Source organism: Excalfactoria chinensis, chromosome 6 (genome assembly GCF_039878825.1).
Source record: "Excalfactoria chinensis isolate bCotChi1 chromosome 6, bCotChi1.hap2, whole genome shotgun sequence".
NCBI classification, from domain to species: Eukaryota; Metazoa; Chordata; class Aves; order Galliformes; family Phasianidae; genus Excalfactoria; species Excalfactoria chinensis.
The window spans coordinates 37,115,673-37,143,029 of NC_092830.1; the positions used below are offsets into that span (position 1 = coordinate 37,115,673).

A 27,357-nucleotide genomic window follows, 5' to 3' on the forward strand; every position below is an offset into this window, starting at 1 on the left:
GAGAGCAAAGCATGTGCCATCGCTCCTTCCGCTCCCTCATACAGAAGCTATCCATAACACGGAAAGGAAACACGCAGCAGCTGCCAGGCCAGAGCTGAGAAAGGTCGAGCTGCTGCTTCCTGGAAGAGCTGTTGTGATATCGCAGGGTCCTGCAGGGCACACGGGTTGGTGGCAGCAAAGGGACACAATGCACTGCCCTCAGCACGGCCCTTAGGGAACAGACGTTAAACAAAGTCATAAGGGTGTAAGAAAGCGCGAAGGCTGAGCTTCAGCATATGTTTCTGTGCCATATTGACAAGCAGAGGGTAAGAAACGCAGGCAGTAAAGCTAACGGGATCACTGCGAGGGAATTCTGCAGCTTCTGAACCACAGGTTTCCTCTGCAGTTTGGAAGACAGACAAAAATCCCATGGGGAAAATCTGTTGCTCTTCTCACCTACTACTAATCAGATGTTGTTGTGTCAATTAGCATATAATATGCATCCATTACTGAAAACTGATTCCTTATGCCAATTAGTCGCACATCCCTCTGCAATACGAGCTATTTCTGTGGCTCGCACTGCACCTTTTCTTAATACAAACACGCTTCCAGCATGCCTTGTTTTCTGTGCAACAGTTGTGAAAGACCAACATCTCACTGCCAGAACAGGGCTTTGTTCAGTCATAAACAGATAATGGGAAACAAGATGAGAAACAGCTGCCGACAAGCTGGCACCAGCACCTCGCACTGCATATGTCAGGGGGCACGGAGCAGCTGCCTGGGCTGGGTGCTATTTTGGGAGAACATTTGGAAACATCTCCGGCAGGAGCTTTCTTTGCAAAGTGTGGCAAGAGCAAAGCCTCACTTTCTTCCCAGTGCAGCTCAAATACACAGCACTGAGCCTTTAAACTGGAAGCAGGTGCTGCAGACAGGCTGTGCCTTGGTTCTGAGAAGCACACAGCAATGTGAGTGCCTGCCCTGCAGCTTGTGCTGCATTGCTGGCCTGCAGAACAGTGCACAGCGCTGGGACCTGCCCTGCACAAGTGACAGGCACTAGAACTCCGTGTTCTGGAAAGGCTCTGAGAAAAGCAGGTGGAAGTTCTTTATTCAGAGTGTTGAGGTGCTGGAACAGCTGCCCAGAGAGGCTGTGGATGCCCCATCCATCCTTGGAGGTGTTCAAAGCCAGGTTGGATGGGGCCCTGGGCTGGTATTACATGTGGAGGCTGGTGATCCTGCCTGCAGTGGGGGTTGGAGCTTCGTGAGCCTGGAGGTTCCTTCCAACCCAGTGATTCTGTGAAAAGCCGATGCAAGTGTACAACAGCTTTAAACAGGTTTATTGGCTGCAAAACAAACATCGCAGCAAATGGATCACAGCTGCGTGAACCTCCTTCTGTCAACACATTCTTATGAATTCGAGCTCAAAACTTTAGAGAGGTTATAAACAGCAATTAGTTCCTTGACTTTAACTCAGCTGCTCTTTGAAAGTAACGGGGTGGGGAACAAACGCATTCTGTACACAAATCTATCAGCAATCTGACAATGCTACCACAATCCTGCTCATAGAATCACACACGTTGGGATCACAGATTCAACAGAGACACTCAGGATGGAGACCCCCCACCCTGTGCCCACTGCCCACCCCCCCAGTGCCACATCCCCACGGCTCTGAGCACCCCCATGATGGCACTGCCCACCCCTGGGCAGCTCTGACAGCATCTGTCCCCTCTTTGGAGCAGCCATTGCTCTGATACCCAACCTGACCCTCCCTGCTGCAATGTGGGGCCGTGACCTCCCATCCCACTGCTGTTACCCGGGGCTGCCTTTCTGCTCATTAGGAAACGAACCGGTACACACATCCATTTCGGAAGGCTATCTTCATTATTCGCTATTTTAATGTCAGTTCGCTCAAATTGCACTCACCCGTCGGCTTACGGGGCTTAAAGTCATCTAATTCATCCCTAAAGCACAATAACAATAAATAAATAGAAAGGGAAAATCCCTACAGCAGCCACGCACCCGTTTCTCTACCGCTCCCTAAAGCGGGCGGGGTGGGTCAGCCGCTGTCCCGGGTGACGGCGGCGGGATGAGCAGGGCTGGCCTCGCGGTGCACGGGGAGGGTCAGCAGTGGGGCCGCCGTCCCCATCCCCGCCTCCTCCCTTCCCTCCCTGCTTCTCCTCCTCCTCCTCCTCCTCCTCCTCCTCCTCCCGCCGCCATCCCCGCCGCTCCTCCCCGAGGGGAGCCGGCTGCTGACGTCACCGGCTGAGGCCGACCGGCAATGGGCGCCATTTTGAAACCCCGAGCCCTCCCGCGGCGGCAGCTCGGTGCGGCGGTTCGCTCCCGCCCGCTTCCGGACGGCGCCTCCCCCGCCGCCACCGCGCGACATGGCAGGTGAGGCCGCACCGCAGCGCGGCTCCGGGCCGGGCTCCGTGCTGCGAGCCGAGCGAGGGCCGGGCCCTGCGGGCGGGGGGCAGCTCTCCGGCGCCGAGGAGGGCAGCGCGGGGCGAGGCCTGGTGCCGGTGCCGGGCCTGAGCGGGCCGCCTCCTTACAGCGCGCTCTGTTCCCTCCGCAGGGGTGGCAGGAGGCGGCGGTAACGGCAACGACTTCCAGTGGTGCTTCTCGCAGGTGAAAGGGGCCGTGGACGAGGACGTGGCGGAAGGTGAGGGGCGCGGCGGGGCGGCTGTCCCCGAGCGGAGGGCTGCGCTACGGCCCGGCATGGCGGGGCGGCCTGCTCCGTGCTGGGGGAAAGGGAGCGCTGCGGACGGACGGGACCCACAGGTGGAGCCTGCCGGGCTTCCAGCAGGGCATGCTGACCGGGATCCCCGAGCGGGGCTGCAGCCCGCTCCTGCCCGCTGGCCGCTGCCCGCGGCGGGGGGCTCTGCCCGCCTGGGAACGCCGGCAGCCCCGAGCTCGGGTCCTAACGAGGGGAAAAGGCCCGGCCTTGTGGCTCCGAGATGCGTGCAAAGCATGGCTGGGGATGAGTAAGAGATACAAAGGCTGTTACCTGGAAGGAGCGCTCTCAGCGCCGCGTGGAAATGACGCGAGGTTTTGCCGGGGTTCGGTGGGAAAGCGCTCTTGATTTTTCCCTACATTTTCAGTGTTGGAACTGTTCAGCCGGAGATACTCCCTTTTCTCAGAAGGGTGTGTAACGTGCGTGCAACGTCGTTCTGGGCTGTTACTGTGACTTACTGCGTGCATTGAAACGCCTGCATGAAGTGGAAAAACTTGCAGTCCCTGAGCATTGTCTTCCGAGCGCAGTGAATGTTTTTTCTTACTGTCTGCTGCAGGGCAGTAAAGCAGACAATGTTTTCCTTATCGTGCCACTTGTTTGGGCATTCCATTCAAATAACAGCTCTGGGAGGGACAGGCTTAAGCTGCTGGAGGAGCTAATGGTCAGCTCAGGCAGTTGTTTTTGTTTCCCTAAGCCTGCTTTCACCGTGCAGTATCGCGCTGAAGTTCCCAGAGTTCTTTTGTAAGCACACTTAAGTGGCTTTTACAAGTTTCCCCAATGGTTCTTTATTTTCTTTAGCATCAGGCTGTGTCACTAAAAGTCACTTCTTCCTGTTGAGTGTAACAGCTCCTAGCACCTTGCTTCCCAACCTGCAACTGAGCACCGTGGGTTTGTGCAGAGCTGGAAGGAGCTGGGTTTTGAAATACCAGTATGTATAAAGCCAGTTAATTATTTAAGTGCATAACAGGATTCTTCCGAGAGGAACTTAACGTTACCAGCCAGACTTCTCACCAAGGCTGAGCTCTTTGGGAGAGAACTCTCTGTTTGGAGTGCCTGGAAATGAGAAGAGCAAGTAGGGATGCTAATGCTCAGTGCTTCTGTTCTGAATTTACCCAGATTTACCTTATTAATGCTGCTTTTCCTGGGCCCGAGGGCTGCAGATTGTGTGTCACTATCGTTTACCAGGAGTTTTAATTTTCTTCATAGGGCAATTAATGTAAGTAATCGTTCATTCCCTGTTTTTATCAGAATTGGTGTCGGTTTTGTTTTCCAACTGGAATGTGAGAACTACTTAAAGGTTTTGTGACCTAAAGTCCCTACCTGGTTTTGTGCTCAGGTTTGGTTTAGTTTCCTGTTAGATTTTGTCCTGAAATTGGAATTCAGTGCAGGTTGTGTGTAGTTTATTTGCTAAGAATTGCCTGAATTCGACTGGAAACGATTGAGTCTGAGAATTGAATCGAGTTGCTAAATAGTAGCTCGCAGCCATAGGAATGCCTATAAATCACCATTTTTGTTCTAGCATCTTTTACCAGGCTCACATCTAATGTTTTGGGTGTGCTCTGGCTGACCTGAGATGGCCTCACTGCAGGTACTGGACGTAACCACTGTGGGTTCCATGGGAATATTTGTGATGGAGCAAACGGAACTTTGTTGTAACTCTTCTGCCCTGTTTTGTGAGGTTATCTCTGCAAAGGAGATGTGAACGTGGCAGCATGGACCAGCTGTCTGATAGAGTCAATGCAGGCTGCTTTGTGAGGTGTTCTTGCAAGCAGCCTATTCAGTAGAAATTCAGGTGCCTGATAGTCAAACAACTTAACCAGAGTTTCTCTTCCTTTTGAGTGCAATTCTAGAATGCATCCTGTACTCAATGGTTGTCTCAAATGTATGAACTGAGGGGCTGGTTTGTCTTTCTGGGGAAGAGAAATAAAAGTCTAAAACTGCATCTGTAATCCACTTGGTAGAGTGACAGCATGAGGCTATAAAAGCCATACAGACATCCTGTGGGACTTTGTGTTCTTGGGTTACCTTTTGTGGTAGGCATCAGCTTCCTTAATGTAGGCTTCAGTTATTTACTTTGTGCTAGTCTAGGCCTGACTGACTTTGAGATGTCAGGGTTTAATTTGTTCTGTGTGTTCAGGAATACTGTGGGTGGGTTTGGGGGGTTGTTAGTTGAGTGAGGTTGTTTTTTGCTTTGTTTTGTTAAATAACTGTTTCATATTTTGCTTAAACAATGTTCAGAGATTCCCACATTCCTTTGGGACAGTTGTGCTGCATATAATTAATGGCTGCTTCTGGATGTAATTAGCAAAGTGTATATATATACATATATTTATAGTGTCACTGTAAGTCTTCGTAATTGACCTGTGCTGGTGACAGGTTGGAAGCACTTGAAGTGCCTGTACTGGAACGTGACCCTGTGTGCTGTGGAGATCTTGGGTTTCCTGTTATCTACACCGGGATTTCTTTGCGTTTTGCTTTGAGCTTCTGCCCCTCTTCAGCCCCCAGATCAGTCTGTGGGTTTTCATGTTGTGATGAACTCTCCCCTTCTTTGAATGCCATTTTACTTTGGTGCCAGTGAGATGTGTGTATATTCCTGTTCTTGGGTGTAAGCAGCACTGAGGAATGGCTGCTCCACAAAGAGCAGTACTTGTGCTTTCCTGTTGGAGTCTCATTAGCTGAAGTCTTCATCTGTTCTGTTCTATTGGAAATCTCATTAGAAGGAGCTGAGTGTACCACTGAGTTGTGCAGATAAATGCTGCACACAGTGCCCTTTTGTAATGGACAAGAGCTCTCATTTATGAACTTGGGGACGGACCTTTAGAGGGTATTTCACACGAGCAGAACTTCAGTTCTTTAAAAAAAAAAAACAAAGTTGTCATTTAACCTAAGAATCACCATTGACTTCCAGTACAACAGAATAACATACACCAGGATTTTCTGCTCACTGACAACTTCCATATCTGCATTTAAAGATCAAAGAACTGGTTGGAAGTGACCCAGGTAGTGATGGGCAGCAGTGATGTGCTGAGCCTTGTTGCCCTGCATTCAGCAGGTACTGTGCTTCTCCTGAGCCTCTCGCAGGGCTCAGCCACAGCTCTCGAGTCTTGATGTGAGCTCCTTCAAAACATTCCTGCTTTGGGAAGTGCTTTGGTGGTGGCTTGTTTATTTGCTCTGTTCTCATTAAATGCTTCTGCTGCCAGTTCTGACCTGAGCCCTTATGATAAAGTAGTCAGAGTGTTTCAGGCAGAGCTCTTCTGTCTCGTTCTTTCATACAGCCCAGGGACCAAGCATGTCTCTTCTCTCTTTATTCCACAATACACTATTCCCTAAAATGCTGTTCCCAGGCAGTAGTGTTTAATAATAAGCACTCTTTTGAATTCCAGCTCTATCAGCCAACCGTGAAAACAAGGCGATAAGCCAATGGAGAGTCAGCTGCACTTTGTTACTGTATGAGTAAGTAAGGAGTGCAGTAAGATGGGTGAGAAATGGCACATCAGAGAGCTTCTGGAGGTTCCTACCCGAGTAGTTCACTTCTCTCTCATAGGTTTTGCAGTATGAATGTTTATAGTGAGGATGCCTCGATTCACAAGTGAATAACTATAGTTAAGAAATAAACATAATGGAAAAAAGCTCCATTCAATCTTCAGTCTTCATGAAAATGATTTCATCAAGTAATGTTTTGTGTGTGTGGAGAATCTATCTTGGCAACTAACGTGCTTAACAATGAATTGAACTCTGCTATCTTTACCATGGTATCAAAATGTGGCTCACGGTGGAGGCACATTTGTGTGTCTGCGTGAGCTTTGATTCCTTTGTAAGTAAACGCATAGGAAGCCTTGGCAAGCACAAAGGTAAAGTTCATTTCCGCCTTGCTGAACTTCAGCTTTGCTACAATGTGATCTTGCTGCTGCTTCACCCTTGCTTTGTGCTCTCCCATCGAGGCAGCCACGTGCACTTTAACCCGTTTCTGATACGACTCCCAGGCCCTGTAGTGTCCATTTACAGTCCAGCTCATTGAGGAGAAGCTGCAGGCTGTACTCGCTGGCCAAGCCGCTGCACTTCCTCTGCAGCAGTGTGGGTGCCCTGCTTGTGCTCTTGGTTATCTGTTCAGTGATGTAAATTAGTTCTAAAAGGCGTCTTACTTTGGATTAAGTGAAATTCCGCTTGATATTGAAAAGCAATTGAAGCCACTTTACAAGTTGTTTATTACAAAGGAGAAAGTGGTTGAAGCTGATGGGTACAGGAGGACAGCGTGGAGTAAGCTGGAAGAAACTCAGTGTGAGCAAAACAATGCCACCCTTGTGGTGTTCTCCTGACCCCTGATACAGCTGTCTCGCTTTCATGTATTCTCAAATCAGTCACAGAAGTAGAGATCTGAATACAGAGTCTAAAAATAGCATATTCTGAAACACGGGTTATTTTTAGTAACTCTGTGTATTTCAAATGAGTGTAGATAGCTCCATGGTTTGGCTTTCCTTTCTGTGTAATTCAGAGATGGAAATCTGATTTCTATCAAGCCTTAAACTAAGGAACAGGGCTAGTAAATATGTTAGGAGAGCTTAGGCGTTACAATAACAGCTGTACCAGTCCTGGGCCATCCTGACTGCAGGGTGCTATTAATCTTTTTCCTTGACTTTTCTTACAGCCACAGCATGAAGAATTTCTGTGCAGCCAGAAGCAAATCAGTTGAAGGTACAGGATAAAAGAGGAGATGCTGAGGGTAGAAGTCAGTGACCAGAAACCTGCAGAGGCCAAAGCTCTGCTGGCACTTGGCTGCCTCAGCAGATGGAGGACAGGCTGGTTAGAACCTTGCTGGCAGATCTGTGCTTTTCCTTTGGGACAGCTGTAACCATCTGAAGGTGAAGAGCTGTTAAACCTTACACTGTGCATCTGTAACTTGTTAAGTTCAGATAGGAAAAATATTTAAAAAGCAAAATTCTACCAGCTTAATGAGCCCTAATCTCTACATTTATTCCTTTTTTCCCATTTAATTACTGTTCCTCCTAGTGCATCTCTGTGCATTTTGTTTATTTCCTTTGCTAATCTTCACGACTCTTCATGTAGCTGCTCTCTGCCCAGCCCTGGCTGGCTGCGTCTTTCAGCAGTTGCACCTTGTTATATTGTCACTGCCTGTTGCAAAAGACATTCCTGCTCATTCTGCTCACCTTTCAGTTCAGCACATCACTGGGACATCCCACCTTCTGATTCTAAGTAGGTTTAGGAGCACGTAGTCTGTCCTTATCCCCTTCTGTGCTCTCTGTTTCATTCCCATCAACTGTGAGACACCACATGATTTGTCCGGCAGCTCCTTCAGCTGTTGCCCCAAAGGCTCTGTGGAATGATGAGCCCAGGGGACAGCAGAAGGTGTGTCCCCTTGGTCTTGATTTCAAGCACAGCAATGTTCTGCTTATGTTTTGTTTCCTCTTACAATCTCCTTTATGGTTGATGCCAGCCGCCTGGCTTTGGTCCAGGTCCAGTCACTTCCTCTCAAAGCCGGAGCCTTTTCAGTGTCACAGTCCCTTAGAACAGTTGATTCTTTGGGACTCAGAACGGATCATGGACAAAGACGTGTAGTAAAGTATTTTTCAGGAGGAGGAGGACAGGATGCGGATCTGCTGCCATTTCTGTCTCTCTCTAAGTTGGATGTGAAGCTGTGTTACTTAAATTTCCCCCAGAATTAATGAATAAGATCCCTTAGAAGTTGAATCAGCCTCCTTTTTAGGTAATGATTGAAAATAGAATTGTTTCACTTCCTTGTGAGGCCCCATCTGGATTACTTCTCCAAGCCCAGGGCCTTTGGTGCAGGAGGGATGTGGAGCTGTTGGAGCAGGACCAGAGGAGGACCACTAAGATGATCAGAGGGCTGGAGCCTCTCTGAGGAAAGGTTGAGGGAACTGGGCTTGTTTAGCTTGGAGAAGAGAAGGCTCTGGGGAGACCTCTTTATGGCCTTCCAGTACTTGAAGGGAGCATATAAACAGGAGGGAGAGTAACTCGTTACATGGTCTGATAGGGACAGGGCACAGGGGATGGCGTGGGTGCCCCATCCCTGGAGGCAATTAAGGCCAGGTTGCATGGGAGCCTGGGCAGCCTGGTGCAGCGCGTGGCAGCCCTGCCGTGGCCAGGAGGTAGGAACTGGGTGATCTTTAAGGTCCCTTCCAACCTAAACCATACTATGATTCTGTGATCATCCATTAAGCGTGAGGAGCAAGATTTTGCTGAGTGTCTGTGAATAGCTTTTAAGAATGGGTGAAGTTGATGCTGCTTGTGCCTCGCTAGTGTTAGTGCCAAGCAAGATCTCCAGCTGTACAATCATTCAGGGGGCTATAAGCTCGTTGTCTTGGTTTTCAGCTTAAGGAGCAGTAGAAGTTTTCTGTTTTTAAGAGGAGCAGCACTGTGCAGCCAGCTTAGAGAAGTTCATGGTGGCTAATTTTAGACATCCAGTTTGGATGTGTAAGCAGCCCAGGCCTTGGTATCAGTGTCAGAAATACATCGTACGATTCCTTTGTAGGATCAAATTAGTCTGTGGGCCCAAGCTCGCTCTCCTCTCAGGAGCATAACAAAAGCTGCCCTCTGACACTTCATCCACCTTCACTCCCAGTGTAGCAGCCCAAGATTTTGGAGGCCTGGTTTTATAGAACTACAACAGACTTATACAGGAGGGGGTTATGGTAGAGGTTAATGATAAGCCGTGAAGATAAAAAGCATGGAGTATTTATACTGAAGTTTGAAACTTCTGTTCAGGCCTATGATACAGTCACCTGATCCACTGAGAATGGTTTCCACTGGGTTAGTACAGAGAGGTGTATTTTTAGCCTTGTTGCATGTTTGGAGGTCGTGCAGCACCCATGGAAGTGCTCAGTGCTTTTTAGATGTGAGGATCTGACAGATTCAGACTCCAGCTGCCAGCAGTTCTCACCCCGTGCTCCTTTTAACATCCTGGCTTTGGTTACAACTGGGAGCTCCCTGCTCTGTAGGCAGACCGTGGCTAAGTTAGAACTCCTTCCCAGAAGTGAAGGCAAACGTCAGTATTTCATGGCTGTAAGGAAGTGTTGCTGGACAGATGTCCCAGTAAAGCTGCAGATCTTGCTTTTCTTCATGGCTCTCAGGAGTGCAGGTTTGCTCCTCGCCCCATTTCTGTCAAGCATCTATGCAGTAGATTTGTTGCATGCTGCCTCAGTGAGGATTTAAAGTTTCAGGCTAATTTTCCAGTTAGGAAAGAGTGACATTCTGCACTGGCACTGTTGTTGTCTGGCTGTCTGGTCGATCCTCTTCTCCTTGTCCTCCTCCAAAAGCCATACAGTTCCAGTTTGTTTCATCGTGTTTCTACAGTGCTCGACACAAAGGAACTTAAGATTACATTGCTATAGGTAACTTATCAAGTAAATAATGGCTGTCAGACTAATTTTGTTGACTTTATGCATGTTAAAGTAAAAAAACAGTGCACAGTGTATTTTGAGCAAACAGTTCAGAACACACCTTGATAGTTTACATGAGAGAAGTTATTGATAGTTTATTCCCTTTCTGAAACCACAATGAAAAGTGTTTTGCACAACCTTGAATTAATTGGATGTGTTAAGGAGTCATTGGAACAGGTTGCCCAAGGAGGCTGTGGATGCCCCATCCCTGCAGGCATTCAAGGCCGGGCTGGATGTGGCTCTGGGCAGCCTGGTGTGGTAGCTGGTGACCTGCACGCAGCAGGGGGTTGGAACTGGATGAGCACTGTGGGCCTTTGCAACACAGGCCATTCTGTGTTTTGGTGCTGCTGGGACAGATGTCTGGAAGGATAAACACAGTCTGTGCTAGAACAGCTTTCGGTGCTGAGTGAAATGTTGGTTTGGCTACTGTGTAACTCAGGAGTTACTTTAGAGTGTTGAAAACACCCTGAAGTTACTCTTGAGGTTGTTTTATTCCAGCACTGTTGTCAGTCTTGGTGTAGAGTTTAGGACTACTCTTGCAGCTGGCTCAGCTTTGTCATCTTAGCACAGAGCTCTGTGCTGCGTTGTGATATTTGGTGTTTGTAACTGAAAGCCTCGTAGGCAGCCAGCCTGTAATAGCTTGTAATTTATACATTCAGACAATTCAAGCATCCATCGGGTCAAAGCAAACATGTAATTGTGGAAATAATTAACACGGATCAGTATTAATGGCCAACATTAAATCAGCAACATGCACAAAGAGGAGGTTTTTGTTTGTGGGTTTGGGGATTTTGGGTTGTGAGAATTAAAATGGCACAAGGTAATGTGTGCAGAATGGTGACCAACTGGAGCTGCAGCTTGTGGCCGGGGCTGGCTGGGAGGTGCGGAGGGCAGAGGCCAGCAGCCTGGTCTTGCTCTGGTGTACCCATAATGAATGCATGTACGGTGTTGTTGCTGTGCCCAGTGTGTGGGTATAGTTGGACAGACTGCGTCTTTGTGGTGACAGCAATAAGTAATTTCTGAATTAAACACATTGTACTACTAAATAAGGTCTAAGTTGTGCATATATGTGTATAAAATTGCACAGCTACGCACTGGTGTGTGTGTATGTGTATCTTGAGTTGCTATCGATATGTGCTGCTAGGAGCTTGTAATTGTAAGGCAGCTTCTGAGCGAAGAGGTCACGTCATGCTAACAAACCTTCAGCTGCATGCTGCTTCCTGAAATAATTTATTGCTCTAAATCCATGTGAGCAGTTTGGAGGAGGGAAAGGTGGATGAAGGCTTTTTGTTTTCAGTGCAGTCTGTTATGAAGGTTAACAGCCTTGCAGCAGGGACTGGCCATCAGGGTAGGGTCAGGTTAGCAAAGAGCTACTCATGTAGACTTGGGTGTGGGGTGGTGGTCACTAACAGGCAGCACGTGGCAGGTGAGGATCCCCTGTGAGTGGAGAGGAAGTTGTGATAGAGAGACTGCTTAGAAATAGCTTTATAGTCAGTTTCAACAGATATTTCAAATCTCACAGTTTTTCTATCTGCAGGATCCAACAAAATACTTACATGGCTGGTGGGCACCAGCATGGCTCTGGTGCTCACATACTATCCTAGGGCGAGTAGCTTTTGTTGCTGTTCCTATATGCCTAAAACCTGTGCCAGACATCTGTAGGTCCATTAGAGATCCTTTAATGGCACATATTTATTTACTGTCACCTTCAAAGGTTGAGGCCTGTAGTGGTAAATACTGCTTGTTTTTCAGGTTTGGTTCTAAGGGACCTTAATGCACTCTAACCTGGAGGTCCTGCACTCCTTTCTTTTGTTGTCTGTTCCTTCAGCTGCTGTCATTCTTGCTTCTTGTTTGTTGTATAAAAGCTGATGTTGGTTTAGTAGGCTTAACTGGCAGACTTTTTTTTTCTTCTGTTGCTTTTCCTTTGGCCAATTCAGGTTTCTGAACTAAGTGTATCAGCAGTGAGCACAAGGAAGGGCAGGCCTGTACCGACGTGGCTTTGGCCAGTGTAAGCTGCAGTGCTGCTCTGAAGTAGCACTGCAAATGGACCGCTTTGGGGAGTTCTGTGCTCCCCTATGTGTGCCAGTGCTTACTGGAGACGGGTAGAATACAGTTTGGGTTCTTAAAACAACAAGCTGCCTCTCGTGATTGAAGGCTCTCAAGCTCAGAACGTGGAGAAATGAGAGAATGTTTGAAAGTGTAAATGAATAAATTTTGATGGGGTTCGAAACAATTTCTGGATACTAATGATGTAAATCAATTATTTGGGCTGCTGCATTAATGCAAATTGTAATTTTGTTTTATTTTCAAGTTTTGAAACATCTTGATTTGCTTTACACATTACAGTGCATTTTATTTCTGTTCTGTTTACAGCTGATATCATTTCAACAGTTGAATTTAATTACTCTGGTGATCTTCTTGCAACAGGAGACAAAGGTGGCAGAGTGGTTATATTTCAAAGGGAACAAGAGGTCAGTGACATGAAAAACAAAAGTGCTGTTACTATGCTGCTCTTGTGTTGCACAGTCTCACTTCATCTGCTCCTGCTGTGAAGGTTATGTGACCAGATAGGTTGCTGAGGAAACCCAAAGTTAGCCATGTATATACCTGCCTTGTGCTGAATCTGGGAGCTCAGCTGGGTAGTGGTTTCAGCCCCTCACTGCTTGGAAAAAAACACCCCAGAAATACAGTAAATTTCTCTGTGTAACTGTTATGCTCAGTGTTGTAGATGTAGAGCTGCCATTGGATATTCTCCTAAGCCTGACACATTGATCTAAGGCACATCCTATTTCTTTTGAAATGAATATAAGGAAAAAAGAGTACATGTGGAGCTGCAAGGACATCAGAATGTGATAGTTCAAAAACAGAAGAATTAAGCATCTGATGTCAGTGGGAAAATGTGGGCATTTCTGGTGCAGAGGTTGGGAAGAGCCCTCCCTCCCAGCTGCACACCTTCAGACAGCGCTGCAGTGCTGCTCACCTGTGTGATAGTGCTTTGCTGTGCTCTGCCCATTCACCAGTGCAGGTATCTTACCAGGCCATTCATATCCTGGGAAAAAGCTTGCACTGGAACTGTGTGCTGAATCCTGACAAGTTAAGCTTTTTGCTTCCAAATGGTTTTCATGCCTTGCCATGTCTCACAGAAATCTTACTGTCCAGTATTTCGTGTTTCATCCTCGCTGTGATGCTGTCCACAAAGCGTTTTCCCAAGGATACTCAGCACTTTTACTGCAGGGTTTTCAGAGGTGGTGAAATGAAAACACTATTGCTGAAAAGCTGCTGAAATGTTACACTGCTACACCTAGATGGCTCATTGCTCATTTATCATTTAGTCTGCTGGATAGACTTAACTAAGACACAGAGACCAAGGTCAGAAGTGGCCATCTGCTCAGGATCTGTATCTTTTGGTACTAGTTCAGAGTGGAACTCTTATTGGTTTTGTGCTCAGTTGTTCTGTAAGTCCAAACCCAGCTGTCACGTCACTTCCTCTTAGCATTACACAAGTCGCACTCGTCATGCAGCAATATTTGAGAGGACGTGGGCTGCAGGGAAGAGATGGATGTGACAGTATTTCATTCTCTTGCCACATACAAAACTGCAGAATTCCTGGAGAGGAGGAAGTCACACCCAAATCAAATAGGTCTATAATACTACAAACTTAATGAAATCTCAACACTGTTTCTTTAAATGGTGTCGTTTCTTTGACTATGTCAGTAACAACCAAAGATAGTTGTAAGATTTCACAAAGGCTTCATGTTGGGAATGCAGGCTGAAATGTTGGGCATTGTGCCGTGAGCTCACAGGGCATTACATCAGTTCCAAGAAGCTGATGTTACTCACACGCTTGGTTGGAACATAGTGAGACCAGTGCCTTGTACCAGCCAGGACAGCCTGACCAAAACATAGGTGGTTAGGTAAGCAATGGACTTAACTAAAAGTAGAGAGGATCCTATCTAAAATGCATAGAAGTTAAATGACAGGGAGAAAGATCAAGTCTCAGTATGAACTGACTTCATACTTGTTAGATATTGCGGGGGAAGGAGAAGAAAACAACTGGAAAGCTTCTCAAAGTTGCACAGTCAAGCATGGAAATGGAAGGAAGCATCAGAACAAAAAAGTTGCCTTTGCAGACTTTTCCTGGGCAAGTGATTTCTTAGCTGCCTTTGGAAATAAGTGAGTTGCTTCCTCTGACATGAGTGAATTCTCATTGTGTTTTGGGGAGTTTGTTTTGTCAGAAGTTCGGGGTTCTGCAACTCTACAAGTGGAATCCAAACAGGAATCTCCATCTAATGTTAACTTACTTAAAGAGCCCCAAATCTGATGTGACAAATCCACAGATACTTGTGACTTTGGTCTCTGTTCCTTGGTACTGCATCTACCAAATGAGAACGATGCAGAGCTGTCCCCTGGTTCTGTGAGGGGAAGAGTTTTTGTGTACTTGTAATATCTGTGCTGTATTGTGATGTGCAGCAAGGAGAGCCTGGGAAGAAAACACTGTCATTTCAGCCTCTGGATTTTTATAATGAAGAATGTTGTCAAAGCTTAACAAGAAGCTTTGATACCATTCCTGGATGCAGCAAATTCTAAAATGAGCCAGAGAGGAGCTAGATCTAATGCTTAAATGACACAGTAACTTTGTGTAGTCAAGTTTTTATAAAATCATATATAATTACACCATGTTCTGTGCCCTCCAACATTTACTTGCTAGTCTGAAAGCCCGGTACTATGTCCAGATTATATTCATTAGGGGAACGAGCTTGATGAGGTGCAGAAAATAAACACGTGGGTTTTATGGTTTAGGATATAGGGATGTATCTGATTTCTGCTCTAGTTGTCTTGAAAGTGCCTGGGAGCAGCAGTGCAGGCAGCATGCCTCTTCCAGGTGCTCTCACATGAGTCAACAAATACATATATTTGAAGGTGTATTTTTAAAAAGGAAGTCTGCACATATGCTGTTGCTAAGATGCTTTACAGTAAAGGTACCAAATTGAGCAAGACCCATTGTAACGAGGTTCCGTCCTAATTGATAGTTTCTAGTCTTGTCTTTGTACATAGAATTCCTAACAAACCGGGTAACATCAGCTTCAAGGAATTCTGTGTTTCCTTACAGAATAAAAGCCGTCCTCATTCTAGGGGAGAATACAATGTTTACAGTACCTTCCAGAGTCACGAGCCTGAGTTTGACTACTTGAAAAGTCTAGAGATTGAGGAAAAAATTAATAAAATCAGGTGGTTGCCGCAACAGAATGCTGCTCATTTCCTGCTGTCTACAAATGGTAAGAACACTATTCTTGCAAAAGCTGCTTATTGTGTGTCATTTGAATGTTACTGACTGTTTCATTTTGATGCATCATGGAGCAAGTTGTAAATCTAGTGCAGAACAGTGCAGGAAGAAAGCACGCCTTGCTTTTCTTGACATGTGCACTTGATCCTAAGGTTTTGGATCTCCTTTAGCCTTGCTCTTAAATGATCTTATATACAGACTGCTATACAAAACTTCAAAAGCAGGAATGACTTCTGTTTATGGACTGGGAAATCAAGTTAATCTACTTTGCACTAAGTCCTGTTAGACTCAAAGCAGCCTTTAGCTGTGTCATCTTAAATGATTGTTTTCATTCCTTAACGTTTGTCTGTTTAAAATCACTTAGATAGCAGTTCAGGGCTCATTGCTGGGTTCTGGTGATCAGCATATCCTTGCAGAGGGGCATTAAGGCGGATGGTAAGCTGTCTGCTTTATTGGTCAGGCAGAAACTTATCCATTTTTTTTTAAGCTGAATGTTACATTTGAGTTAAAAAGAAACCTGCTGATTGTTTCCCTTCTTTTTACTGATACTTTGAGGTGTTTCCCATCCACACCCTATGATGCGTGCTTCTTGTTTACTTCTAATACACTAACTCTGGTAACTAATGTAGCCAGAGGCAAAGCTCTTCACATCTGTGCTGAGAGCAGCACTCTGCTCACCCCCGTCCTTAGGGATTTAATTTTGGAATTCAATTCATTCTCAGGGATGTGAATTTTTGTCGTTGTTTTGTCGTTGTTGTTTTTTAGATAAAACTATTAAATTATGGAAAATAAGTGAAAGGGATAAAAGAGCCGAAGGTTATAATTTAAAAGACGAAGATGGAAGACTTAGGGATCCTTTCAAAATCACAGCACTGCGGGTATGTTTCTGCTTTTTGCCTTTAAGTATCTTTTCTGCGTGTACTTCTTTACCTTTATATTACCAAGGTTGTCAACTGGGATGTGAAGATAGAAATGATGTTTTGGTACCTAACTAAAATATCTCCTTCCAGTAGGTTGGTTCTTGTTTTGTTTTTCTTGCTGTTTTGGAATCTTACCATATTTTAAATAGATTTAAAATCAAATACTTTCAAATGAGATTATCTCCTTAGAGACAGCATTTATCCAACTCAGTGTATTTAAATGGTAGAAAAAGAGATTGATTGGCAGTTCCCTGTGCAACTGGCAGGTAGGGTCTGTGTTTGGCATATGCTTTAAGGTGCTGAAGAGTTAGAAGTGAGTTTAGGAAGTGTTGATAGCTTTTATATTGTGCTCTCATTCGTATTTATTTTCAAGAACAGGGCTGCTATTTAAACAGAGTGCTGGGTAGTCTACAGGAGGTGTTTTAGTTAGAGGTCAGCTTGGGGCATTTGGAAAGCATAATGAATACTTCTCTAGCCTTGGTATTTTTCCAGTTTGGTGGTGATGTAATGACAGGGTTGGTGCCCCAGACACACGACCATTTAAAGCAGGAGCTCAAGAAAAGCAGTCATATGGGGGCAGGGGATTTTCAATCTCTATTGTTGTTGTTGCTATAAATAGGAATTGAACCAAGGCTCTCTAATTTTATATCTACTGCCACTCTTGACACTTGTAGGAATTGTACTGTTGTGGTTTTGTGTTGTTGTTGTTGTTGTTTTTTTTCACTTCTTGCTTTTCTTAAACTGACTATTAAGTGAAGAATGCAGGTATTCACCAGTACAACTCACTGTCACGGTGGGAAGGATTACCCACTTCTTTTGGGAAGTGTCTCTTATGGAGTATTCCAGCTAACATGTCTGCAGCCAAGGAAACCAATTATAAAATGCCTTGGCTTGAAGTAGATAGAGGTGAAATTTGGGCTTCTCCAGCCTTGCATTTATGTAGAAGCAGACAATCTGTCTAGGAGCACGGGAAATCCAGAGCACAGCTGGAACAGTTCTGCTGGCTACATCACTCGTGTCTGTTTTAAATGCACAGTATATATAGGAATCATCAGTCTGAATGAGGGAGAGCAAGAAAAAGCAAGAACCTCTCTTTCAAAAGTTATTTTCTAGTTCTGTTCCCTTTCTGGGAGAGGAAGGCTGCAAACCTTGTCAGACCTCTGGCATCTCACAAAAAGATGTGGTGGAATGAACAGTGTGAGAAGAGCTGGTCTGAAGGAGGAAAGCTTATGATCTAAGCAGGCTGTGAGATGCAAGTATAGTGAAAACAATTATAGCATTTTTGGTGTAACTTGTTTCTTGTTCAAGGAAGTGAAATTACCCTGAACCAGTGCCATAACTTCTTCTTTGGTTGGGTGATGTAAGGTAATGTTCCAGTACGTACAGCCCAACAAACAGCACAGGGCATCCACAGGCAATCTGAGCCTGTTTGCATGCTGGTCAGTGGCAGACCAGGCTGCTGAAGGAGCCAGAGAGAAGCTTGATCTCCTTACCTGTGATGAACACGTCCTGTTTTATATCACCCAGTTGAGATAACAGTGTTTCTGATCCTGAAGTTGCACTGACTGCTCAGTGAACACCATGGGGATTTTCTTTGTGAACTTGTTACCAAGCACCTGAGCACTCTTAAAGATACAGTGGTCATTTTTAAGTACTCATTTCAGTCATCACCTTCATTATAAACATACACCGTTTTCCTGATGGCTGAAGTATAGAGCTTCTGTATGTGACAGGTAACTTCTGAAGAAGTCAGAGGGTCGGGTTTCCATTCACGGCTGATTTTAGTACGATTCTTGTTTCACAGACTGAGAGGTATTTAGAACTTAACTGAGCTTTAGGAAACAGGAAATCTAAGTTCTGCTCTTGGTGTTTGTCATTAGACAGTGTTCCGCTGCACATCTCATAGCTCACAGGGCTGCAACCCCAGTTTATTTGCTTCATGGTACGGTGTGGATGTAGGAATATATATTCCTTCTGGAAGACTAGGGGGAGGGTGTCAGTAAATTAGAACAGAAATAGGTGGGGTGTAATTAATTAACATGTTTTGAGTCAGAAATCAATTTCATGCCCAAGTTGACTGTTCTCTTATGTTTCAGGTGCCAATACTGAAACCCATGGACCTAATGGTAGAAGCAAGTCCCAGAAGAATATTTGCAAATGCACATACTTACCATATAAACTCTATTTCAGTAAATAGCGATCATGAAACATACCTTTCAGCAGATGACCTAAGAATTAACCTATGGCATTTAGAAATCACAGATAGAAGTTTTAGTATCCTTTATTAAAATCTTCCATGAGCACAAGGGCGCGTGTAAGTTATGTACGCTGAAGAGAATTATCTTAATTTTACTATGACAGTAGTGTTTGAATCTAGAGATTAAAGTACGGGATTTGAAAATGTAGAGACTGAATGTAGTGAAAGCAGCTTTCAGAATGGTCTCAGTCATCTTCAAGTGCAAGCATTCTTCCCGTGGAAAACTGCCATCAGGAATACCAGAGATGGCTGAAATTTTGGAAGCATCCTTTATTTATTGAGTTCAGCCCATGCTTTAAATAAGAGCAAAAAGATCTGAGAAGTAGGTACTTCTTTCCAAAGCTGAGGTTCTCTTCACTGTCTAAAATAACATTTCTCTTGAAGCAGTTATTTTTCCATACCAAATGGCATTGCTAACTATAGAAATAATTTCTGAATCTTTTAGCAAGCCTGACCAAAACTGTAATAGGGCGTCCTATATTGACAAATCTGCAACAAAACAGATGTTGCAGAAGTATTATGTATTAAAAAAATGATATACAAGTTTAAGGTTTTAAGTAAATGCACAGTTGGACAAGATGTGTTGAAAAGGAGGTTCAGGAGGAACCTGAAATTTCCACCTGTGACCTTAATTTAGTCTATGTGAGTTTAATTTTGTCTTGGGTGCTGATTCTGGTGTTTAAAGGCTAGGTTCATTGTAGGAACAATGTCTTACTCCTTTTTTCCTTTAAAAAATGGTTGTTATGTAAATAAAAAGCTACTTTGTGTAGGTTGCTGACAGCAGAAGCTAATATTTGCCCCAGTTTTCTATGCTGTGTTTTTGACACCTTTTAAGATGGTTACTTATTAGAAATGGTTCGAATGTGAGCTGTTATGTGCCTTTACCCAAACCTTCCCAGATATTGTAGATATTAAGCCTGCCAACATGGAGGAGCTGACTGAAGTGATCACAGCTGCAGAGTTCCACCCCCACCACTGTAACGTGTTTGTGTACAGCAGCAGCAAAGGAACCATCCGGCTGTGCGATATGCGCTCCTCAGCCCTCTGTGACAGGCATTCCAAATGTAAGCCGGGGCTTGCTCTTCCTTTAAGGGTTTCTTGCTTAGATAGAATGAATAGGTCTTTCCTTATAAACAATATAACCAAGTTTGGCTTATCAGTAAAGACCATGCAAGGTAAGGAGTGGTAGTTTTGTAGAATGGAACATTTTAATTGTCTTGTTCTAGGCCATCAGCAAGCTGAAGTGTAGCATGAAACAATTGACGATCTGACTCTGCTCCCGTTACCCATTTATGCATCATAAACTGATGGGAACAAGTGCTTTTGGCACCAGTGAGACCTGTCTTCTGTCCAGACTCAGTCTTGGTGCTTCTCAAAGGTATCTGCTTATTGAATGCCAGTTCAGGGCAGTTTATCCGCCTTTGTGCATTAGTAACGGGGCTGCTGCTGAGGATGATCTGTTTACTTTGTGACCATTTGCAGCACATAGGGTAGAGTGCAATAAAAATATGCACCAAGTTGGAAGGTGAGTTTCCAGGGATGAAAGGTGAATGGTTTTTAGTTTGTTGAGGCATGTTAGCCTGGTAGGTGAGGAAGGCTTTTCTGTTGAAGTCAAAGTGAGCGGTGCTGCTGCTTAGCTCCCAGCCCCTTGTTTCTTCTTCAATACCATAGCAGTGGGAGTTTATTAGAGTTGCTTTTCATGGGGGGTGCTCTTCCCTACTGATCCTTGCAGGTAAGATTTCTGTAGTGAAGATAAGGATTTCCTGGAGGTAGGAAGTGTTCCTACAATGTGAAATGCAGAATGCTATGCCAAGTCATGTGTGCCTTAGTGTTGCATTGAAACATGCTAGCATTTTATTTTACTTTTTAACTGAATAGCATCCTGTTAAAAGGATCTATTCAAAAATGAAAATAAAATAATGCTGGATAGCTTGTGTCCTAAAATATAGACTTCAAATATTGATTTCAGTTTAAGTCGTGTTTCTTTTGCCTCTTCCTGAAGCGATACTTACTGCATTTCGTGTGTAGATACTATTATTTCCTCTCAACAGTTTGCATCGTACCTCTCAGCTTTAAATAAAAGCTTGGTATAGAACAATCTCAAAATGCTTGGGTCATGCACGCAGTCTTGTGCTGATATTTTCACCCCCTGCTGTTCAGCAGAACTTGTAGATCTGTTGTAGTATTTTTACTGCGCACACAGGCTGTGTTTTGTTGGGTTTCTATGTGGGTTTTTTTAATTGTTTTGCTGTTAACTTTTGTTCCTGATTCATTTCCAAAGAGCTGTGAGTAAAGGCTGCTGATGCTGTGCTCCAGTTGAGAATGCTGGAGGCAGTCATCAGGTAGCCAGGTGCCAGACACTGTAACATTACTTACAGAGACTGTTTAAAAAGTAGTTTAACAGTAACATTTGGGAAGAGAAGCTTGTTTCTTGGCTAGTTGCTATTGAAGTACTGGAAAAGGCTGGAAGCTGTAGAACTTGGTGTTGGTTTCATTTATAATTGTCTTCTGTCTGCAGTTTTTGAAGAACCTGAAGATCCTAGCAGCAGATCATTTTTTTCAGAAATAATATCATCAATATCTGATGTGAAATTCAGCCACAGCGGTCGCTACATGATGACAAGAGACTACCTTTCTGTTAAAGTCTGGGATCTCAATATGGAAAACAGGCCTGTAGAGACATACCAAGTATGAAGTTTGAGTTTTCTTAAATATCACCTTTCGTTTTTGCTTCTTTAAATCTCTAACATCAACCTACATGTTTCAAAAAGGTTCACGAGTACCTTCGAAGCAAGCTTTGTTCCCTGTATGAGAATGACTGCATCTTCGACAAATTTGAGTGCTGCTGGAATGGTTCTGATGGGTGAGTTGTTCTGATTTGGATTGCTTTGCTCAGCTTAGAAATGTAGTTTTGTCCCCAAACCAGTAAGTGGTGCTGAGCTTTAAGGATGAGTTGGGTACGTTCAGATCAGCCCTTGGTGGAAGGGGTGGCAGTTCGTATTTTGCAGTGGGGTTCTTCTCCTGTTGGGTGTTTTGGGGAGTTTTGTTGGTGGTTATGGTTTGGTGCTGGAGTTTGGATTTCCCCGGTAGACTTCAGTCTTTCATCCTCCAGTTGCAGGATTAGAATAAGTTTTTGTTTGTCAGTATAGTCAAAACTGGCCAGTTCAAGCCTTGCTTTACTTTCAAAGTATTTACAAGAACGACTATGCGTTATTCTCCAAATTAAAACATCTTTCAGTATTTTCTGTAGGATATAGTAGATAAAACTGCTGAGTAATGATTTAATTTTGTTGTGAATAACTGAAATATTTATCTTGCCTGCAAATTGTGGAAGCATTGTCATCAGATACCAGAGCACTTCACGTGCACATTTCCTATCACTGTCTATGTATTGAAATGTTCTCGGAAGCCATGGGTAAGACCATGGCAAATCTGGATGCTTTCTGTTGGTTTGCCTTGGGGATTGTTCTCTTTTATTGCAGGATTGTGCATCTCTGAAATGCCTCTAACAGGGCCTTGTCTGCTACAGGACACTGGCTCTAGATGATGCTTTATGTCCCTCCCAGCCTGTGCCATTCATTGAAATGCTTTCAAGCTGTTCAGTGAAAATGTGTTCCAGTTTTGGTTTGATAGTAACAGGAGCCATGCTCTGAAACGAGCTTGGGCCTGATACTGAAACATCCACCATGTAATTTCAAAGGGAACAGTGGCCAGAGAAGTCAGATTTGGTGATCTGTGCGTATGAGAGTCAGTGAAGGAAGTAAAACCAATCTATTGGAGTGCTGTTGAGAGCGCGTGGAATGCTGCATGCCACTTAGGAATTTATTTTCTAAGTAAATAGAACATTGAATGCTGTCGCTATCCGATTGCAAGTGGCTGTGAGTTATTCATGGGGAAAGAAAAATCATACTGTATCAAATGGTTTACCAAGAAAATCCAACACTTCCACTGTTTAGTAGAAAATGCATGAAAGAAATCATGGTGTTTCTCACCGAACTAAAATGCAGGGAAACTAATGCTTTTTCCTGCATTTTTTTAAAGTAATTTCAGCCAGTCTCTGCTTACCTCCCTTTGAAAAAGGAAAAAACCCTTTCTCATTGCATTCCCTCATGCAGTCTGATGTATTTCCTGTTAATAGCATCTCGTCCTGCTCCTACTCATTAATTTTGTAATGCCGTGAAGACAGTGTGTGTTGATAAGCAAGTTGACAATGATTTGCAGGGGCGATTCTGATTTTAAACAACATGTGGGACTGCAGAGACGTGGGGCACAGCTTTTCCAATTTCAAGTGGTAGAGATCAGTGTCAAATAGAGAAAAGAAGGAGTTGCTTACCTTCAGTTTCAAGCGTGTTTCTTGAGAGCTACAAACAAACTGAAAGTTAGGTGTTCTTAAAAACTAGTTTGGTATTTTATGCAAAGAGTTCCTGAAGGGCTGCATCAGAGACTCACATGAGGGGTTAATTTTGCTTCAGAATACTTTTTCATAATTAATAATTAACGTCAGCACAGTGCAAAGGAAGGCACGTGTGTTTGTGACACTGATGAAATGAAGTAGTTGACAGCGTATGTGCTTCCTCTGTAGCTCCTGCTGCTAAAGGGTGAAGGGATATAGTAGGTAAAAGAAATCCTGCTTCGCTTCCATTAAGATGAACAAAGCCCAGGACTGCTGCTGAGGTTTACGGCCAGGGGGATGGACCGGGGCAACACCTGGGAGAGAAAATAAGGGAGTGGAAGCAGTATTAAATGCCCAGCAGAACTGAGCTAAGGCTTATGTCAGAGACAAAAAGTGTGGTGCCGGATACTGGTGGTAAATCTGACATGATGCCTTGCAGGTGAGAGAGGAAGACAGGGACTGCATAGCCCTGCTGGAAGCCTGCTAACATTTCCTTTTCTCCTCTTTTTTCAATAGTGCTATCATGACTGGATCCTACAACAACTTCTTCAGAATGTTTGACCGCAACACGCGGCGGGATATCACTTTAGAGGCATCCAGGGAGAGCAGCAAACCTCGTGCCATCTTAAAACCACGCAAAGTGTGTACGGGTGGTAAAAGAAAGAAAGATGAAATAAATGTTGACAGTCTGGACTTCAACAAGAAGATTCTTCATACAGCATGGCATCCCATGGAGAACATCATTGCTGTAGCTGCCACCAATAATTTGTATATATTCCAGGACAAAATTAACTAAAGGTGACTGACTTGAGGACAGAGTTGTCTTCTTGCATAGTTAAGCTCAGTTGTTTATCTGTAAAAGAGAAGGCCTTGTTGTCCTACCAGTGAAGAACATTGATGCACTTACTTCCCTTTAGGTAAAGGAGAGGATCTGGCCTGGTTTTTGCTTTCGTGGTGTGGTTCTGCCTTCGCTGAGGTTAGGGAGTGTCAGTTGCCATCTTCCAAGAAAAACCCTCTGGAAGCAGAACTGATGGACAGCGCTCAATCAGGCCAATACTCAAAACAAATGTATTTATTGAAGTCTGAGCCTTCCTTTCCAGTTTATAGACCAAAAATTTAACACCCGAGAAGAAAACAAGAAGTCATAAAAATGTAATTTCTATCTTTTGCGCTCTCTCTCTGCTGTAATATTTGGGCCTTTCAAGACATATATTGTGCTTAATGCCTGTAAACATTCCTCCTCTGGCCTGTATCTAGGCTTAGGTGTTTTTACCTTGGAGCACTTAGGTAGGTCTTGAGTTGGGTTGGTAGACAGGTTTCCATGGATATTTACTCACCAGTTGTATCTATTGCCACACCTTCTGGTGTAAGCCACTTAATAAAATAACAAACTATAAGAAGTGTTTTTAAATCTCAAGGTATGCATTCAGTCTTTTTTTATTTGTTTTTTTATTGCATGTACTGAGATTGTCAGATCTGCCCATCAGGATGGTTTGTTCACGACGTCGTCCCAACACGCAGATTTCTAGCAGACTCATCCCAACTCTTTGTGTAGTGTTTCAGATTCGAGATCCCGAGTTTCCTTGGAAGTGTCATTTAGTTGAAGTTGCACTGGTTTTCTTGCAAAGCAACTTTTGTATACGGAGCAGGAGGTGGAAGAGGTTAGTGTAACAGTCCACAGCCTTAATAGAAAGCGACCACCTTGCACAGAAGGGAAAACAAATTTTCTTCTTCAAAGGTAACACTTTAAGTTTATCGGATGCCTCTCAGCGTTAGGTAGAGACAGACCTTATGTGCATTATGTTTTTTTTTTAACCTTTTTAGTGTTTGTCATGAAGATACACTTTATTTTAAATGGTTGGCATAATATCCTGTATTTCACATTGCAGTTGAAACCAGCAATAAAACGTTTCTCGATTATGCCAAGCAGCAACACAGCTTAATACATTTTAGTGTGTTCTGACATCGGGGTGTCAGAAGATACTGAGGCTGCTAGCTGGTGTTACTATGTTATAACTGTTCTTGCTAGTTGTTTTCGTTTCGGTTTTTAAAGCCTTAGGTACTTTTTTTTTGTTGTTGTTGTTCCAAAGGGGCCTAAAATGCATCAACCTTTTCTTCACCCTGAGCCAGCGTGGGTGAGCAATTGCTCCTGGAGCCGTCCAGGTAGCTGGGCGACACGCTCTGGGAAAGGTGCCTGCAAGTAGTTGGGTGTTCTCAGAGATCCCTTGAGCTTCACAGAGCAAAGACAAGAAGTGTGGTTTACACTCCACTGTTAGTGAAATGAAGGTGTATTATGATTGCTAAATCAGATCTGCGTCTGCAAACGTAAAAGTGTCTGTTCTTACCCTCTCAATTATTGTCCATAGAGTGCCACTCTTGTTCGCGGTCAGCTAGGAAGTACAACTAACTTGGAGGTTCTACAAATAAAGTTTAAATTTAGGAGAAAAAAAAAAGAAAAACCTTATACTGTATATTGGTTGTGACACTATTTGCAAATCTTGAAAGGTGGAACTGCTGGGTCGTTAAGGGGTTCGATGTGACCTTGTTCCTCAAATGCATAATAGAGCTAATACAGTGGGATTGTACATACTTGTTCAATTATTTTGACCAAAAAGTTTAATAAATTTTAAATGTTTACCTGGATGTGCTCTGTGTATTTTGACAGCTTCTTCCTTTTGTCAGATGGTTGCTAACCAAGCTGAGCCCTGTATCTGTGGGACCTGCAGGTTGGGCCTGTGGCTTGGCCGTCTCTATGCAGGGAGTGCATTCATGCTATTTCTGATCTGTTTTTTCAGCAGCTGTAAGAGGGATGTCAGGATGCGATCAAGTCTTATTCTGTACCTCTTCCAGCTAAATAGCTTCTGATGATTCACCTGCTTAAAAACAAGGCTGGTGTGTGAAAGGTCGCAGCGCACACACGGGCAGCTTTAAGCAATGTACAAAGGCACAGCTTTACAGATCTGTACTGAAATGAGGTAACTGCTGTCCCCGGTTGGTTCTGGAGGAATAAATGGAATGAGGAGTTGGCTGTGCATGAACTGTGGGTCAGATTTTTGGAGCCTGTTTTAAACAACTGCTCGTTTTGATGCGGTGAACCCTCGGTGCCCTGGTGGAAAGGGATTATCAGATACAGCACTGGTGGCTGTGGGATGGGGCAGGAGCTGCAGTGGGAGCCCCAGAGCAGAGCCTGGCCCAAAGCTGTGCTCTGAGCTCCAGTGTGAGTGCTACTGCCTCTGCATACCGTGCTCTGTAACCCCTCCCAGGGCACAGCTGTCACTCAGACCCTTTCTGTGTTGTTTATTATGTGCCACAATGTTTCTCGAGCCTCCAGAGGGCAGCCCTATGGGCTCCTGGGGCACTGTGTGCTGGAAGGTGTGCCCTGATTCAGCCAGCAGCGAGGTAAGGACTTTTATCCAGCTCCAGGAGCAAGAAAAGGTAAGGACATCTTTTGATTTTAATAGGGTAAGTTTATTGCTTATCTGAAATGGGGACATCTTTATGTTCCTGCCCCTACCTTTAAGGCCCTTAGTGCTGTGCGTGTCTTACCACAAAAGGCTTTGCCATGTCCTGTTGTTCCAAGGAAGCTCTATTGGTATGATCCGGAGTCAGAGAAGTGGTTTCTGCCCAGCTTTTACCAGAGGTCCTGGTCTCCAAACAGTGAGCTGCCAGCTCCCTGGTGAGCACTCAAAGCTTCCCACACCACTTCCCTGTCCCGGCCTTACTGAGCAGGGTAAGCAATGTTTTCCTACATCTGGGATCACTTCTGCATCACCAAATGCCACCTGGGGTGGGTTTGGGGTTTCCTCACTTTGCAGGCCGTGAGTGGCCCCGCTCCACCTGCTGCCATTTAATGAGGTCTGTGAATGTGAGGAATTGCTGGATGTGTGTTTTTAGGCTCAGTTCTTTGGCTTCTGTATTTACAAGAAAGCCTTAAATTCAGACACATCAGTGTTGAAACAAGCTATTTTCCCAGAGCTGTTCTGCTGCTGGTTCTGCCATCACTGCTTTCATTACTGCTGTGGAGGAACTGTGAGGTTCAGCTCAGATCGTAGTCAGGTTTCTTATAAAAAAAAAGCTCAATTTCATGAGAATTATTATCCAGAAACTGACGATGTGCTGTTGTTTTCATTGCAGATAGACATGCAGTAAACCAACAAGCAGAGCCTGCTCCTCCAGCAGCACATACCTGATCAACTGCCTGCAAGTGGGGATTTCCAGGGGCCTCAGCAGGATGGGCCTATGGAAAATGAATCGTGCCTTGCTTGGATTGGGGCCCACAGGACAGTGCTGCTCCGGCCCTGCAAGGGATTCAGCACAGCAGGAATCAGTACTGCTAAATAAGGACAAAAAGTAGAAAGCTCATTTGTTTCTAAATGATGAC

The 27,357-nt window shown here is 44.5% G+C and overlaps 1 protein-coding gene across 1 annotated transcript; it reads left to right on the plus strand.

The window, feature by feature from the left end:
* Positions 1–2,238: 2,238 nt before the first annotated feature.
* Positions 2,239–25,619, plus strand: PPP2R2D (protein phosphatase 2 regulatory subunit Bdelta). Its single transcript, XM_072340393.1, has 10 exons — positions 2,239–2,367; positions 2,549–2,635; positions 12,496–12,593; positions 15,233–15,398; positions 16,172–16,284; positions 18,423–18,600; positions 19,483–19,647; positions 21,102–21,271; positions 21,355–21,446; positions 23,493–25,619. Exons 1-10 carry the CDS (start codon positions 2,361–2,363, stop codon positions 23,770–23,772), a joined length of 1,356 nt encoding a protein of 451 aa, XP_072196494.1. The 5' UTR covers positions 2,239–2,360; the 3' UTR covers positions 23,773–25,619.
* Positions 25,620–27,357: the final 1,738 nt, after the last annotated feature.